This window comes from Corapipo altera, unplaced genomic scaffold, assembly GCF_003945725.1.
Source record: "Corapipo altera isolate COAL_440 unplaced genomic scaffold, ASM394572v1 113, whole genome shotgun sequence".
NCBI classification, from domain to species: domain Eukaryota; kingdom Metazoa; phylum Chordata; class Aves; order Passeriformes; family Pipridae; genus Corapipo; species Corapipo altera.
In genome coordinates, this window is record NW_020884895.1 from 7,551,617 (window position 1) to 7,565,284 (window position 13,668).

At 44.6% G+C, this 13,668-nt stretch overlaps 1 protein-coding gene across 3 annotated transcripts in view; it reads left to right on the forward strand.

Annotated features, from left to right (window-relative positions):
• The window catches only part of PLD1 (phospholipase D1), a 61,923-nt gene that overhangs the window by 21,537 nt on the left and 26,718 nt on the right, over positions 1-13,668 (forward strand). For all 3 annotated transcript variants that reach the window (XM_027647277.1, XM_027647278.1, XM_027647279.1), the window contains 6 exons: positions 5,071-5,129; positions 5,653-5,745; positions 8,209-8,361; positions 9,107-9,256; positions 10,095-10,178; positions 11,905-11,986. In XM_027647277.1, coding sequence (XP_027503078.1) covers positions 5,071-5,129; positions 5,653-5,745; positions 8,209-8,361; positions 9,107-9,256; positions 10,095-10,178; positions 11,905-11,986 — 621 coding nt within the window. The remainder of the gene's footprint in view (positions 1-5,070; positions 5,130-5,652; positions 5,746-8,208; positions 8,362-9,106; positions 9,257-10,094; positions 10,179-11,904; positions 11,987-13,668) is intronic.

Consider the following 13,668-nt stretch of genomic DNA (forward strand, 5'->3'; position numbering starts at 1 on the left):
ACCACATTTGTAATTGCTCCTTCAGTTTGGGCTTTGTGTGTGGTCCTGGGTGCAGTTTTGTATCAGGTTTCTATTCTCTGCACTTTCACTGGACATCAGTGATGCTGAGTTTGTTTTTGTACTACCCCTTCACCTCCCCAGGTATTTTGGCAGTTCCAAAGGGAGATGGTAGTTAGCTTATTTCCCCAAGTCAACCCTCTTTTTGTAATGAGGAGAGATGTCAAATCCAGCTTCAGGGCTATTTTAAGTAAAAATATTTCTTTTGAAATCCATCCTCGAATGTTTCTTCAGTGCTCCTCACCTGTCAGTTGCAGCTGTAACATCTCCCAGGTATGGTAATTTATTTCCCCTTTTTTGGCTGCATAATGACTTTATTATTCCATCATTTGTATTATCAGCAAAACCTGATGCACGCTCTGAGTAGCTGCCGAGCTTAGTGACATTTTTGAGCCAAGGGTGATAACTGGGAGCACTTGGTTTTCAAACAAGCCAGAAATATAGACTGAACTTAGGGTTTCTGTAGCAGCCAGTTCTTCCCTTCCACTTTTGTTGTTGTTTGGTAGATATTCTTCTCTTTTGCAGGATATCAGTTGTGTAGAGATGTTGGGCAGCTCATAGATGGATGTCATGCCCAAAAACTGTTTGTGCTCTGTTGCAGAGCTCAGTGTGTTAAGCACTGCTTGTTGTATGGACCAAAGTGCTCATTGGGGTTAACCAGAAACCTTCAGACTAGTCTGAGGCAACTGTATTCCTTAGAGTGCTTCTTTTGGGGACAGGCAGTGGAGCTTGATTCCAATGCAGTCAAGAGCTGTATTAGTCTGCATGTGGAAAAGAGTCATGTTTTGTTCTTAAAGCAAGGTTGGGATAACTTGGCAATTTTGATCAGCAGCATATGCAGAGCGGGGGAGAGTTATTTTACAATGTGGATCCATCTTGTCACTTTCAGGCAGGCGTTTCTTTTTTCAAATACTTCGGAGCATTTCTGCCTCTGTGAGAATGTGGGTAATCCTTTGGCCAGGCTGCAGTGGGGGCCGGGTGAGGAGACGAGCGGTCCTGCCTTGCCCAGGCAGCTGTGGCGTGCTACTCTCCTGTGCTGAATCGCCCTTCTGTCCCCGGCCCCCGGCCCCAGATGTCACTTTGCACATAAATTCTCAGTTTATTGTTGGCTCCCACTGGATTTGGCTGCAGTGAAGCATTCAGTGAGGACTCTGCTGCTCACGGTGGCAGCGCGGGTCCTGCAGGCGATGCTGGAAGAAAGCACAGGGAGAAAAGTGCTTCCTTTAAAAAAAAAACCACCAAAACAACCCCCACCATTCTCTTACTCTATAGAGACTAAAGTGAAGATTTCTGGCACTTTTCCCAGAACTGTATTTGTCCTCCTGAGAACAAAATGAGGGCTTTGCTCTTCCTGTGATTGAGAAGTCTTTTGCCTGGACGCTGACAAATGCTGTAACTGTCTTAATCTTGGAGCACATTTTGACTCCTGTGTGTTCCTTTCAGCAAATTGGTGCGCTGAGGTGGTTTTTTTTAAAATTCTGAACTCTTTTTAAAGTGAGACATGGAGTTGCAAAGGCAAACTGTGTCCTGCCCTAAGGGATTGTAGCCCTTAGTCCGTGTGAAGGGCTTGCTTGGCTCAGTTGTATCTACAAGGATATGTTTTTTACATCTGAGCTGCACAATTTAATGAATTCACTTTTTTGCTTCTTTTATTTTGCATTCGTGGTAATTTTGTTATTTCCCAGTGAGAGCAAATAGCTTTATACACTGTCTGGAGGATGTGCCATGCACTGGGACAGTCAAGCCTGCAAGTTGAAGCTTGTAGTGATTTTGCAGACCTGGAATCCCCAGTGGATTGAGGATCAGGTCCACAGTGACCACACGGCATTGTAGAGCTTGTACATCCCCCAACTTTTTATATTTTTATTTTCTTTTTGTTATATGATTTATGATTAAATCTCATGCCTTCTTGTCCTTTCCAAAACATTTTTATAGTACCTCTGGGCTGAAGTGCTTCAAGACAATCACCATTAAAATGAATGTTGTGGGAATCTCAGTCTGTTAATTGTCCACACTCTTTTTCTGGAAAATGGAAATTGGTGTTAGGGCTTGATTGAGTTCCACATAAAAATTCTATCAATTGGACCATACTTGAAAGATGCCTAAGCAAAATGAAAAATAAGATTTGATTGAACTGGAGTGTGTGTGTAATGTTTTGCATGAGCTTTAGTAAGTGAGAGTAAAAACCTCATTTGAAGTGAAAACAGTACAATGTAAGATCAGCTCAGATATGTGAGTGGCTGCTGGTTTACCTCTGATACTGCACTTGGATCTGCAGACCTCTGCAAAGGTCCCTACCCAACCTTCTAGTATTTTTAGTTATTTACTTCTAAATAAATAGTTATTATTACTTATTTAGGCTTTTAGTTATTTATTATATATTTAGTTATTTTTAGTTATATACAATAATTGAAATACAGCACATTTGAAATACAGTGATCAAGCGCTGGTTTGTAAAAAAACCCTTGAAATACAGCACATTCCAGTTTTCTTTTTAAATTTGGGGTTTGTATGAGCAATTTTTTTTGTGTAAGAAATTTTGCTGAACAATACTATTCTGAAGAGCGTGTAATTCCATTTTATTGTTGGCCATCAGTGCTAATCAAACCACTTTTTTAACTCACTAAATTTAGAACAAGAGTCAAAATGAAAACGCAGTGTAGAGCTGCTGAATTCTTTCTGAAATGCAGATGCTCTATGAAATTTTTACTCACATAAATGGTGGATGCTCAGCATTGCTGGCAGAATGGGATGGTTTGAACCTGTGGCTCATGCACCTTGCAGCTGGTTCTCTGCCTTCCATAGCCAGTCCTTCTGCAGCTGATCACTCCCATCTGCTTTTCTTATTTTGCTTTTTATTGCTACAACAATGTCATTGAAGCTGCGTTCTCTGGGCCTTTATCTCATACTTAAAACATTCTGCTGCGGATCGCTCTGAAACCAGAGTGGGATTCCAGCTCCCCAGGGAGGCAGCTGGGCAGCACAGGAATTCCAGTGTGACGGAGATGAAAGTGCCTGGACTGCTCTGCCTGCCTCTCTCAGTCCCTCCGTGAATGACGAGCACTTCGGATGAAAGGCTCTGTAACCGTAAAAATAGCTAATGCAGCAATAATAATAACAATAAATCATTCGATCAGATATTTCGCACTGCACTGAGGAATTTTCCTTCTAACTGGAGGAATTTATTTAAGGGTTTATTTTACAAACCAGCACTTGATCAACGTGTTGGATGGGCTCCTGTAACCGTCATTGCTGTTCCAAAGACTCCTTGGCTGCAGAGGAGGTTGCTGCGCTGCCAGACAATCTCTCTTTCTTTTTTATGTGGTGGTAGTTCTGTTTCTGCAAGTAATTTTTCCTCCTGGTTTTCCTTTTTGCTTCTTTTATTTCTCTGCATGCAGTGCTCCTCAAGTTGCTGCCAGTTTTCTGGTCCCAGCCAGCGTTTTCAAAGGGTTTTGACATTCATTTGCTTTTTTTGTGCATGTGCCCACTGTGAGAGATGTCTGGGTTTCTGATTTGTCTGGTGGGGAATGCCAGCCATTTTCTGAAGAAGTTAAGATGGGGTCCAGGCAAAGAAGTGGCCTGAGACTTCACTAGGGACCTCTGATAAGACCTTGTAGAGTACACTGGGTTTTCAGGTGCTTCCCACCCTGGTCTAAGCATCACTGCAGAAACAGCTGAAACGTTCATAGGTCAGACCTGGTACTTTTCCAGAACATGTAGATAGAGCAGAGATAGCAAGATGGTTAGTAAAAGCATGGAATAACTTGTTCTAACCACTTTCTGAAAACAGACTGAAATGACCCCAAAATCAGGGCATTAAATTTGCCTCTACAGAATAGATGTTACTTTATGTCCTTGAGATACTCAGAGGAAAGTGATAGTGTCTTTTGTTCTTCTCCATGACCTTATTGATATGAGAAGTTTGGGAAGGTCCCAGGAGCAGCAGAGCATGAGGAGGTGGAAGGATCTTCTGTCCTACCGTGGTTAGAGGGTTCCCTCTGGCTTTATTGCCTGGCTAAAGGGACAATGACACCTGCCCTCACCCTACCCTGAGCACCACTCTGCACTTGGACAACTTTATCTGATAATAAATTAAAAGTTCCTGGGTGCAGACAAGCTTCTGCCACGCAAGGCTACTCCTGCCCAAACCCTGTCCTGCACAGGACACCCAGGGCAGGTGTTTGTTCCTGCTAATGGGGCCCAGGGCTAATAACCAGCAGACTGCCAGGAATGTCCTGCTGTGCCAAGAAAATCCTGCTCAGTCGAAATGGCCCAGTGTCCTATTTTTAGAGGTGAATGTAATCATGCTGTGCTTTCTCACCAACTTTGCTCGCTGCTATGTTCCTCTGCCATTCCTGCTGAAGCAGGAGGAGCCACGAGGAGGCAGGTTGCTTGTCTTTGGGATTTGGTCTTGCTCTCCTCCTGACCTAATGTGGCTTTCCTGTGGATTTTTGGCTCCTGGAGCCAGATGGGCAGTGGTGTGTGTGCAGCACTGAGTGGGAGCAACTGTTTTGGAGGATGCTTATGGGCTGAGGGGCTGAACCCCCATGTGGTGTGTGTCCATAGGGTGGGAGAATCAAAGGGAATAGGGTGCTCCCAGACCTGGGGACATGTCCTCATTCTCTTTCCAGTCTTTCTGTGATGGTCACTGGAGGGAGGAGAGGATTCAGGCAGCCAGCCAATATCACATAGACCCCCAAAACAGTGTCAGACTTGAGTCCTGAGTTCAGCCAATGATCCAGAAGGGAGGATACGAGTAGGTCCCTATAATACATTTGAGCTTGATTGTCCTGGTTGCCTGAAGTGTGTTCTCCAAAGCACATCCAAAATAGACAAACTGAAAACCCAACCACACTACTTTTCTTGGTCTTCTTGAAGATGCTTAGGCAGTGGTGGGTAACTTCTGCTCAGGATCTTGTAGGTTCTGTCTTTATGACAAGTCACTTCAATGAAGCAAAGTATTTTGTGGATTTCAGAGTTTGAAGGATGGGGGAATCTCTTTCTCTTTCCTAGATGGAGTTTGTTGGAGTAAGCCAGCTGTCATTCATCCACGACCTGGGACCAAAGGGCATGTGAGTTGTGAGCTGTGTCTTTGTGAGTTATGATTCACTAAGAGCATGGCTTTATAAATAAATACTGTTCACATTAATAGCTTTCCTTTCTCACCAGTAAGTGACTGGAGAATATTTTGTCATCCAGATAGCAAAATTTATTACTGTTCAGACAGAAATGGTACAATTTGGGGAAATAGTTTTGAGAGCAGGCTGCTTTGCGAGACATGGGTTGGCTTACAGGGTTTCTCCCCTTCCCTCCCTGCAGCCTGTTGAGCCCCTTGTTTTTCTGCTTCCTGTGCCATAAACCAGCACGCTGCATTTCTTAAATCTCCTTTATTTCCTTCTGGGGGGTATTATTTTTGCCCTTTGTCCAGCTTTCAGGTCATAGCACAGAGGCTGCTTGGGCGCAGCTGGAGGTGGCAGGAGCCATCCCTGGGCACAGAGACGGGGGGGAGTTCAGCAAGCACCCTCCACCCAAAAGCCCCCCTGCACCTCCAGGTGAGCCGTGTCACCCACCCTGACCCTGTTTCTGTCCTCACAGAGAAGGATTCATCATGAAACGCTCCGGGGGCCACCGCATCCCTGGCCTGAACTGCTGCGGCCAGGGGAGGATGTGCTACCGCTGGTCCAAGAGGTACTGCTGGGGTGGTGAAGGTGGGGCTGCCACGTGCTCCTTGGGCACACAGAAATGCTCATTTGTCTTTTTCTGCAATAAAATCCATGAGGGAGATTCTCGCTTTTTTATAAAAACCACAGATTTTCAGGCTGAAAGGGTCTGTAGGGTGTTCCCCCCTCACACTCCTGTGTGGTAGGTTTTTTTCTTCTGCTTTGGAGTAACAGAAGAGTCATGTTACTCCAGAGGAAAAGTGGGTTTTCTTACAGCCTCAAGCTGGCAGAAATGGCAATAACCCCCCAGTCTGTTCCCAGCTTTCCCTGTTGTGGGAGCACCGGTGGCTTCATACCTTCTGAAGGGGATGTGGCTGGTGACACTGCCCTGGGCATATTCCAGCTTTGTTTTCTGAGCTTTCCTTCCTCGGTGTACAAAATGAAAATCAATTAATTGAAACAATCTCTGGACCAGTGCAGAGCAGCATTAAATCAGACGTGACCTGCAGCAGTAAGGAGCTGTTCGGTGCAATTAACCTTGGCATTAAATATGTTCCCTCTTCCTTATTACTGCAGGTAGTTAAAACCTAGTGTTTTCATGGGAGTTTTCACAAGTCATGCTGTTCCCATGTCCTTTCCTGCTGCAGACAGACAAAATTTATTGTCCCCATCCCTTTACCTTCTGTGTTAGGTCTTGGTATTGCCTGGGGCCACAGCACAGGGAGACATGTGCTGTGGGGGAGTATATGTGTTACCAACTACCCAAAAAATACAGGGAGCATTTCCTGGAGCATGGCCTTCCCCTGCAAGTCTTCCCTTTTGAAAATCCAAATAGCCCATATCTGCCTTACAGCAATAGTTTCTTGGTCAATAGAGCTTCCCCAACCATTTCCTACCGTTGGATTTTAGCATCACCCATGGGCTGTCATGAATTTTATCTTCAGTAATTCTCTTTTCTAACAAAACCTCTCTGCGTTCTTGTGAACAAATGGTCCTATTTCTTCGTAGTCTTTCCAAGATTTCTTAATGTAATTTTACAGATCTCTATAGTGAGTGCGTAAGGAGATAAAGATGTGACTTTCCTTCAGGTCGAATTGCTAAATTGTCACCAATTCTTTTTCTCTTTTATGGAGAAAAAAAGCCTTTTCCTCTTGATACTCCTTAGTTAACTCATCTCTGTGTTATGCAGAGCTCAGGCTTTAGGAGGGACAGTAGCACATCCATCTCCAATGGATCTTCATTTTCCTTTAGAGCCTAAAAATGGGGTGGGAAAAGTGTTTGAGTGGGATTGTGTACACAGTATCACAAGAGGGACACCAAATTCCCATCATGGCCCATGGGGACTGACATCTTATGCATCAATAATGAAGCAAATAACAGCAATATTTCCCAGAAAAGGTTATTTAAATGAAGGATTTTAGGACATGGAGGCGAACAGTGGGGTGATGCTGTGAAAGGGCACAGGCAGGACTTCTCGGGCTTGTAGAGCTGCCTGGGGAAAAACAGAAAGGGGAGTGCTTGGAAATGTACTCTGTGGGGTGTTTAAGAGTGGAACTATGGGCCAGATAGGGAGGGCAGGTATTTTACCACCAAATGAGAGGTGATGCCGGGTAACTCTCAGAGCCCTGAAAGAAAGAAAAAATTATGGGATCTGGAAGTAGATGAGCTTGAGGCTGTTACTAAAGATACAAGAATGAACAGATTTTTGCAGTGTTTGGTGTTGCTTTGTGTATTTCTGAGTGTGCAGAAGAATGAGGCGAAGGGCTGGTGATGGAGACCTGTGTGGGACAGAGGGGGCTGGTTACCCCAGCTACGCCACAGGGGGAGAAAAAATTAGAAATACCATTCACGGTAAAAAATGTGTTTTTTCCAGAGTTGCCTTCAGGCTACAGTATTTATGTAAAACCTGCCGGTCATCTCTCCTCTTGTGTTTCTAACAGGGTGCCTGTTGCTTGGCAATGAAAGCTTTCCAAAATGCCTCGTTCATATATTTTGATAGGAGTGAAAGTGATCCTAGTATCAGAATTAATGTTAGAAATGTCAAATAACTCCCGTACAGTATGCAAACTGAATTAAAATCTGGGATGGAGACATCCTTGTTGCACCTTGCCTGGTGCTGGCAGGTTTATAAACAGGGAGTTTCTTATGGGTTTTGTTAAACAAGCAAACCTGTATTTTCAAAGACTCTGTAAAAGGGAGTTGTGTAAATAACTCTAAGTCTTACACTGAATTCAAACTCATTACATGAGTTCATAAAATAGACACTTTTCTGCTCAAGAAAATCATCCCTGGTCTAGCCCCTGAGAAGAAATTTTACCATTTAGTTAGGAGTATGTTTATTTAGGGAATGTTTTCCTTTCCTTGATAAATGATTTGGCCTTGTTTTGATGGAAACACTTTCCCCTTTTATTATTAGCTTTTTTTATGACTTATGTTTTAACAACTGGCATGGCCGTGAACGCCAGGTGACGTGGTTGCTGTGCCCATACAGGTGGCTGGTGGTGAAGGACTCGTTCCTGCTGTACATGAAGCCCGACTCGGGGGCCATTTCCTTTGTCCTGCTGGTCGATAAGGAATTCAACATCAAGATAGGCCAGAAGGAAACAGAAACTAAATATGGGTTGCAGATTGACAATCTCTCTAGGTAAGAAAACAGGCTTTGTTTAGCCCCTCTTAGTCTGCTTTTGCTTTCTTGAGGAGGAATCGATGTTCCTCTGCAGGAGGGATTAACAAGGCGCTGGGCTGATGGTGCAGCTCCGCTTCCTGCAGGGCTGGGGCTGGGCTGCTGCTCCTGGTGAGCTCAGACCTGTGGGGATTTGGCCTCTAATGCTGATCATGTCCAATATCTTAATGAGACATTTGGAGCCTCAGCTGCTGTTTGTCCATCCCTGTGGTTATTGCTGGGACCTGAGGGCACGGTGCACGTTAAGTTTTGCAGCCTCATTTGGCACCAACTGCTTAGGTAATTTTCTAGGTGCTCTGTTCCTTTTATGCTGCAAGCAGGGATGTTTTCTTCTGCATCCCAATGAGGCATTACCCAAAAGCCATGCCAGTTGGGATAAAGAGATATTAAATATTTTTATGTTAACGCACAGTGTAAATTCATCTCTTAAAAAATACAACATTAGCTGGCTGCAGCTCCAAAGCTGATGCTATTAATTTAAATCTGGGTATTTTATGCTTGGCAGTGCCTTACTGTTAGTCACTCGGAACAGCTCAGTGCTGTGTATTCTTTTGCAAGCAAAACAGCAAAGCAAAGCCCATACTTTTTGCTTAAATAAAACATGACTGATGCAGATGCATTTACCAACACGGATAGATGGCGAGGAGTAGCCCAATTAAGCACGAGTGGCTCCAACATCCTGCCCTGCGCCTCCTCTGTTTTACAGGTCGCTGATTTTGAAGTGTAACAGCTACAGACATGCCCAGTGGTGGAGGCAGGGCATAGACGAGTTCGTTCGGAAGCACGGCAAGGACTTCCTCACGGAGCATCGCTTCGGCTCGTACGCGGCCGTGCAGGAGAACACGCTGGCCAAGTGGTGAGGAGCGCGGCGAGGCCATAGGAGACTCGGTGCTGTGGGTGCTGTCACCTGCTGGCATCACCCCAGCTCTGATGGGAAATGCTGGCGGCCTTTGGTAGCTGTGGGGACTGATGGTAATTAGAGAAGTTGCAAAAAAACGAGGTTTTCTCCACCAGGGAGGAAATAGCAGGGCTGGTGACAGGAGCACTTTGCTTCTGTTCACGTCACAGCTAATAGCATTTTGTAACGTTAAGTTTCACTGGAATTTGAACAGGTTTGGTATTTGTCATTGTAAGGATAAAGGGAATAAAAGAGAATCAACAAATGCAAATTTGGGTATAGTCAGAGGGTGACTGGGCGTTATGCACGCAGCAGTCCTGTGAGTAATCCTTCTGTCTGCAGCGCAACCTGATTGCACTAAGGCATGCCCAGAAGCACCTCAAAAGCTGGATTCTAGCTGGAAGCAAATCCTTATGGTGCTTTTGCTGCAACTTCTGCCTTGCAGCAACCACTGACCGAGTAGTTTCTGTAAATCAGAGAAAACACCACCCCACCATCCTTTCCTGAGTGACAAACCTGTCTTGAACCTCGAGCAAAATCCAGGAATATTGTGTCTGGTTGGCAGAAGTGCCAAGTGGCACTTAATAACCTCTTATTTGTGCTGTTTCACCAAGCTACTAACAGCGGCACTGAATTCTCCCTGCGTGTTGTCCTGATTCTTGATACTAGGTTTGTGTTTGCTTTTGAGAAGAGAATATAAACAGCACCGACACAGAACCTCATCTCTCTTCAGCCGTGTACTTTGATTAACGAAGGGGAGGAAACGTAAACCTTCACACTGTGTTTCCCTTTGCAGGTATGTAAATGCGAAGTGGTACTTTGAGGACGTCGCCAATGCCATGGAAGCTGCTAAGGAGGAGATTTTCATCACAGATTGGTGGTTCGTACTCGCATACTTGGGTGTTGACCAGCTGTCTGTCTCGGGGCGTTGCCGACAATGCAGCACTGTTCAGGGGCCCTACAGTATGGCAGCGAGCCGTGTGGCCAGATGGTTTGGCAGCACACCCAAACCTCTCCTTGTGTTGCATTCAAAGGCCTTTTCAGGAGGGTTGGCAGCAAAAGCGCATGCTTCACATCAACAGCTTGGTTGTCTCCTTCCATGGAAATGCCTCAAATTGCGTGGAGGCACCACCTGAATTGCAAATGTTGCCGTGTGAGGTGCTCGTCGGGAGTGTAAATCGCTGCAGACCCGAGGACCGCACATGGCTTTCAGTGTACGAGGGAACAGGGATGCTCAAACACCTCCAACAGTGCTCTTGCCATGGGATCCTCCTTTCAGCTCCTCACTGTCTTGGGAAGCCTCATGCCAGCAATGAAAGCATCCTGTGGGGCTGTGATTTTGGTCTGCTCTTAAATGATTAAGATAATGGGTGAGGGGAGTTTTGTTGCCCTTTCTGAGCTGTGTGGCTGCCAAAGGACCTGGCTCTGCCCACTACTTAACTAGTGATTCAATGTGTTTAGGCAGTGCTCTGATTCCTGTTTGAGGCAGGACAGGGTGTTCTCACAGCCTCTGTGAGAGTTTCCTGGCTGGGTACTGGTTGTGACTGCCCATGTCTTACCTTTGTGGAGATTAATCTGCCTGAGCCAGCCTGGACCGTGGGGATGGGAGGATCCCAAGACATGACTCAGATGTCCCCTTCACCTTGGGCATATCTCTGTGCTTATCTTTCTCCATCTGTAAAATGAACTTCTTGCTACTTATCCACTGCCTCTAGGAACTGGGAGAATTAGTTCTTAGGCAGAAATTATTATAAGAAATCTACATATGATGTTAGCATTTACTGGGATAAATCTTTTTCCTACCATGACCACAATTAAACCCAAAGCTCCTGGATCCCCACATGCAACATCAAGTGGCAATTCAAAAGCATCTGATTTCAGACCCATTGTCTTTTACCTAGTGTTTTATTCAGACCATTGTTAATGTACCGTGGAATTCCAAAACTTATCTGAAACTTAGAGTATAAGATAAAAGTGCTGTTGTCAAAAGCATGTTTTTAGGATGTAGCAATATGCTTTGTTTAAGCAGAAGTTCCCATGCTTGATACAAAAGTAAAGGAATGAAATTCTGTCACCTTGCTCTGCAGGAGTTAGATGAGATTGCTTAATTATTTCTTGTAATCCTTAAAGCTATCAATCAATAAAACGTCCTGTTGAGAGATCCTTTGCTTTGTCTTTAAGCAGCAAGGAAAATTCAGTACAAATCTGTGCTGCTCAGATAGCCCAAGTACCAGGCGAACTGAAATCCCACTCTTATTTATTTTTTATATCTGCACATTTCTTTCAAATCTACCTTGGGGTTTTCTTTTGTTGCATCTTTCTTTCATAAATAGAGTCCAAATTTCCCTATTTACACATCACTGTTAAACTTGGTCTCGTGGGTTGTTAAATACTGAGATGAATGTGCTGGTCACGTCCCCTGCCTTCTGTAATGCTCTATTATTAAAGAACAAAGAGAATTGGAGAATGCATCACTCTGGGACATGAGCCTTCACATCCACTTTATTTAAACTTTGATTTCTTTGCTTCCCAAGTTGATTATTTAGGCCAGTGCTTTGTTTGCAAGCTACATATGCTATGTTTTTTCCACTCATTTATCTTCTTAGGCTGAGCCCAGAAATCTTCATGAAACGACCGGTTGTGGAAGGAAATCGCTGGCGGCTGGACTGCATCCTCAAGAGGAAGGCAGTAAGTGAGCTCCAACTGCAACCCTCACCCTGCAGAGAGCCCTGTGCACCCACCCAGTTACAGGGTCGTACTGGGACTGCAGTGTTTGCAGTTTGCAGGTCATTCTATGATTCTGTGATCCTCTGATTGCCCCAAGTTTGGGTCACTTCGGCCTTGCATTATGACTGCCCAGTTCCTGGTGGGGTCAAAGACCTATTGCTGTCTCGTGCTCTCCATGTGATATATGTAATTTAGAAGTAAGGGAAAGGCTGAGAACTTTGTGGTGTGTTTATGAGTATGGGCTGTAACTTGACTGATAATAACACCAGTGCTCAAAAGAGTTTGTCCCATGTGATCAGTGAGTCAGAAGGTAAAGCATGGCTGGGAAATCTCTTGAACTCTTGCTGTAGTAGAAGGGCAGGAGTCCATATGGACATGGACTTTAACTTTGAATGACTTTAAACTAAAAGAGGGCAGGTTTAGATTAGGTATTATTAAGAAATTCTTCACTGTGAGGGTGATGAAGCCCTGGCACAGGTTGTCCAGAGAAGTTGTTGGTGCCCCATCCCTGGAAGTGTTAAAGGCCAGGCTGAATGGGACTTAAACAACTTGATCTCTGCAGTGGGAACAAGATGGTCTTTAAGTTCCCTTCCAACCCAAACCATTCTATAATTCTGTGACATGCTGAAATAGTCTTTGACTCCTTCCCTTTGCAAACTATTTGTCATCACAGTCGTCACCCCTCCATATACCTGCAAATATAAGAGTTCTTTGTGTCTGACTGTTGTTGACTTGGAAGTAGTCTTATTTTCTGGCAAATGAAACCTGGCCACAGAACATGCTCACTCAATAGAAGAATTTGCCTTTGTCATGCATTTTCCTATGGACATAAATACCTTGTAAGAGTGAGGAGTGTTTTAAGGTCAGTTCTTGGAAATGCTTGCTCTGTCACGTGTGGTATTATTTCCTTAACTCGACAGGGCAGTCAGCATACAAATGTTGAGGTACTGGGATAAGACTGTCCTTTCTGTGTGCTCAGTGCTGACTGGGACTTCTCTGGGTGCAGTGGGTAGCAGAATATCATCCACAGTTTAGGGACTGCCTAAGCTCTCAGTAGCTGCTTTATGGTAACAGGAACTTAAAAGGCTGTGGAATGTTTAGGTCCCAAGTTTATATTTGGGTCAAAACTTTGGTCAAACTCCAGTACAGATTTTTAATCCATGCTGATTTGTGGCAAGTGAAGGTGTCTCAGTGTGTGACCAGTATTTTCCAAGATTTGGGGTGTACTTGGCACCTTTGAAGGTACTTTAACAGTGTTCTTAGAAACCCTCCCACGGATACCATGCTGGTCACAAAAAGCACCATCTTTTTAGCACTGCTCATTGTATTCCAGGAGCTTGTTTACCTCTACCAGCAGAAAGAACTTCTTTGCTGGTTTTGAGTTGGCAGCGTCCCCTTTAGGTGAGGGATGTCCATATGACCACATGGGTCTCATTGTCCTGCAGAGACAGTTAACTGTGAGCAAACCTCAGGGCAACACAAGGCAGCAGAACACTGAACTTCAGGTGTGCAGCATGATTATATAGGGGGTGAATCATGTTTGCAAAATCACCTCAAAGGGTGTGTAAAAGTAGCTACTGTAGAAATGACCTGTTGGTGAGCTTTGTCATAGCTCAACTCTTCACACACAAACCGAGCCCTCC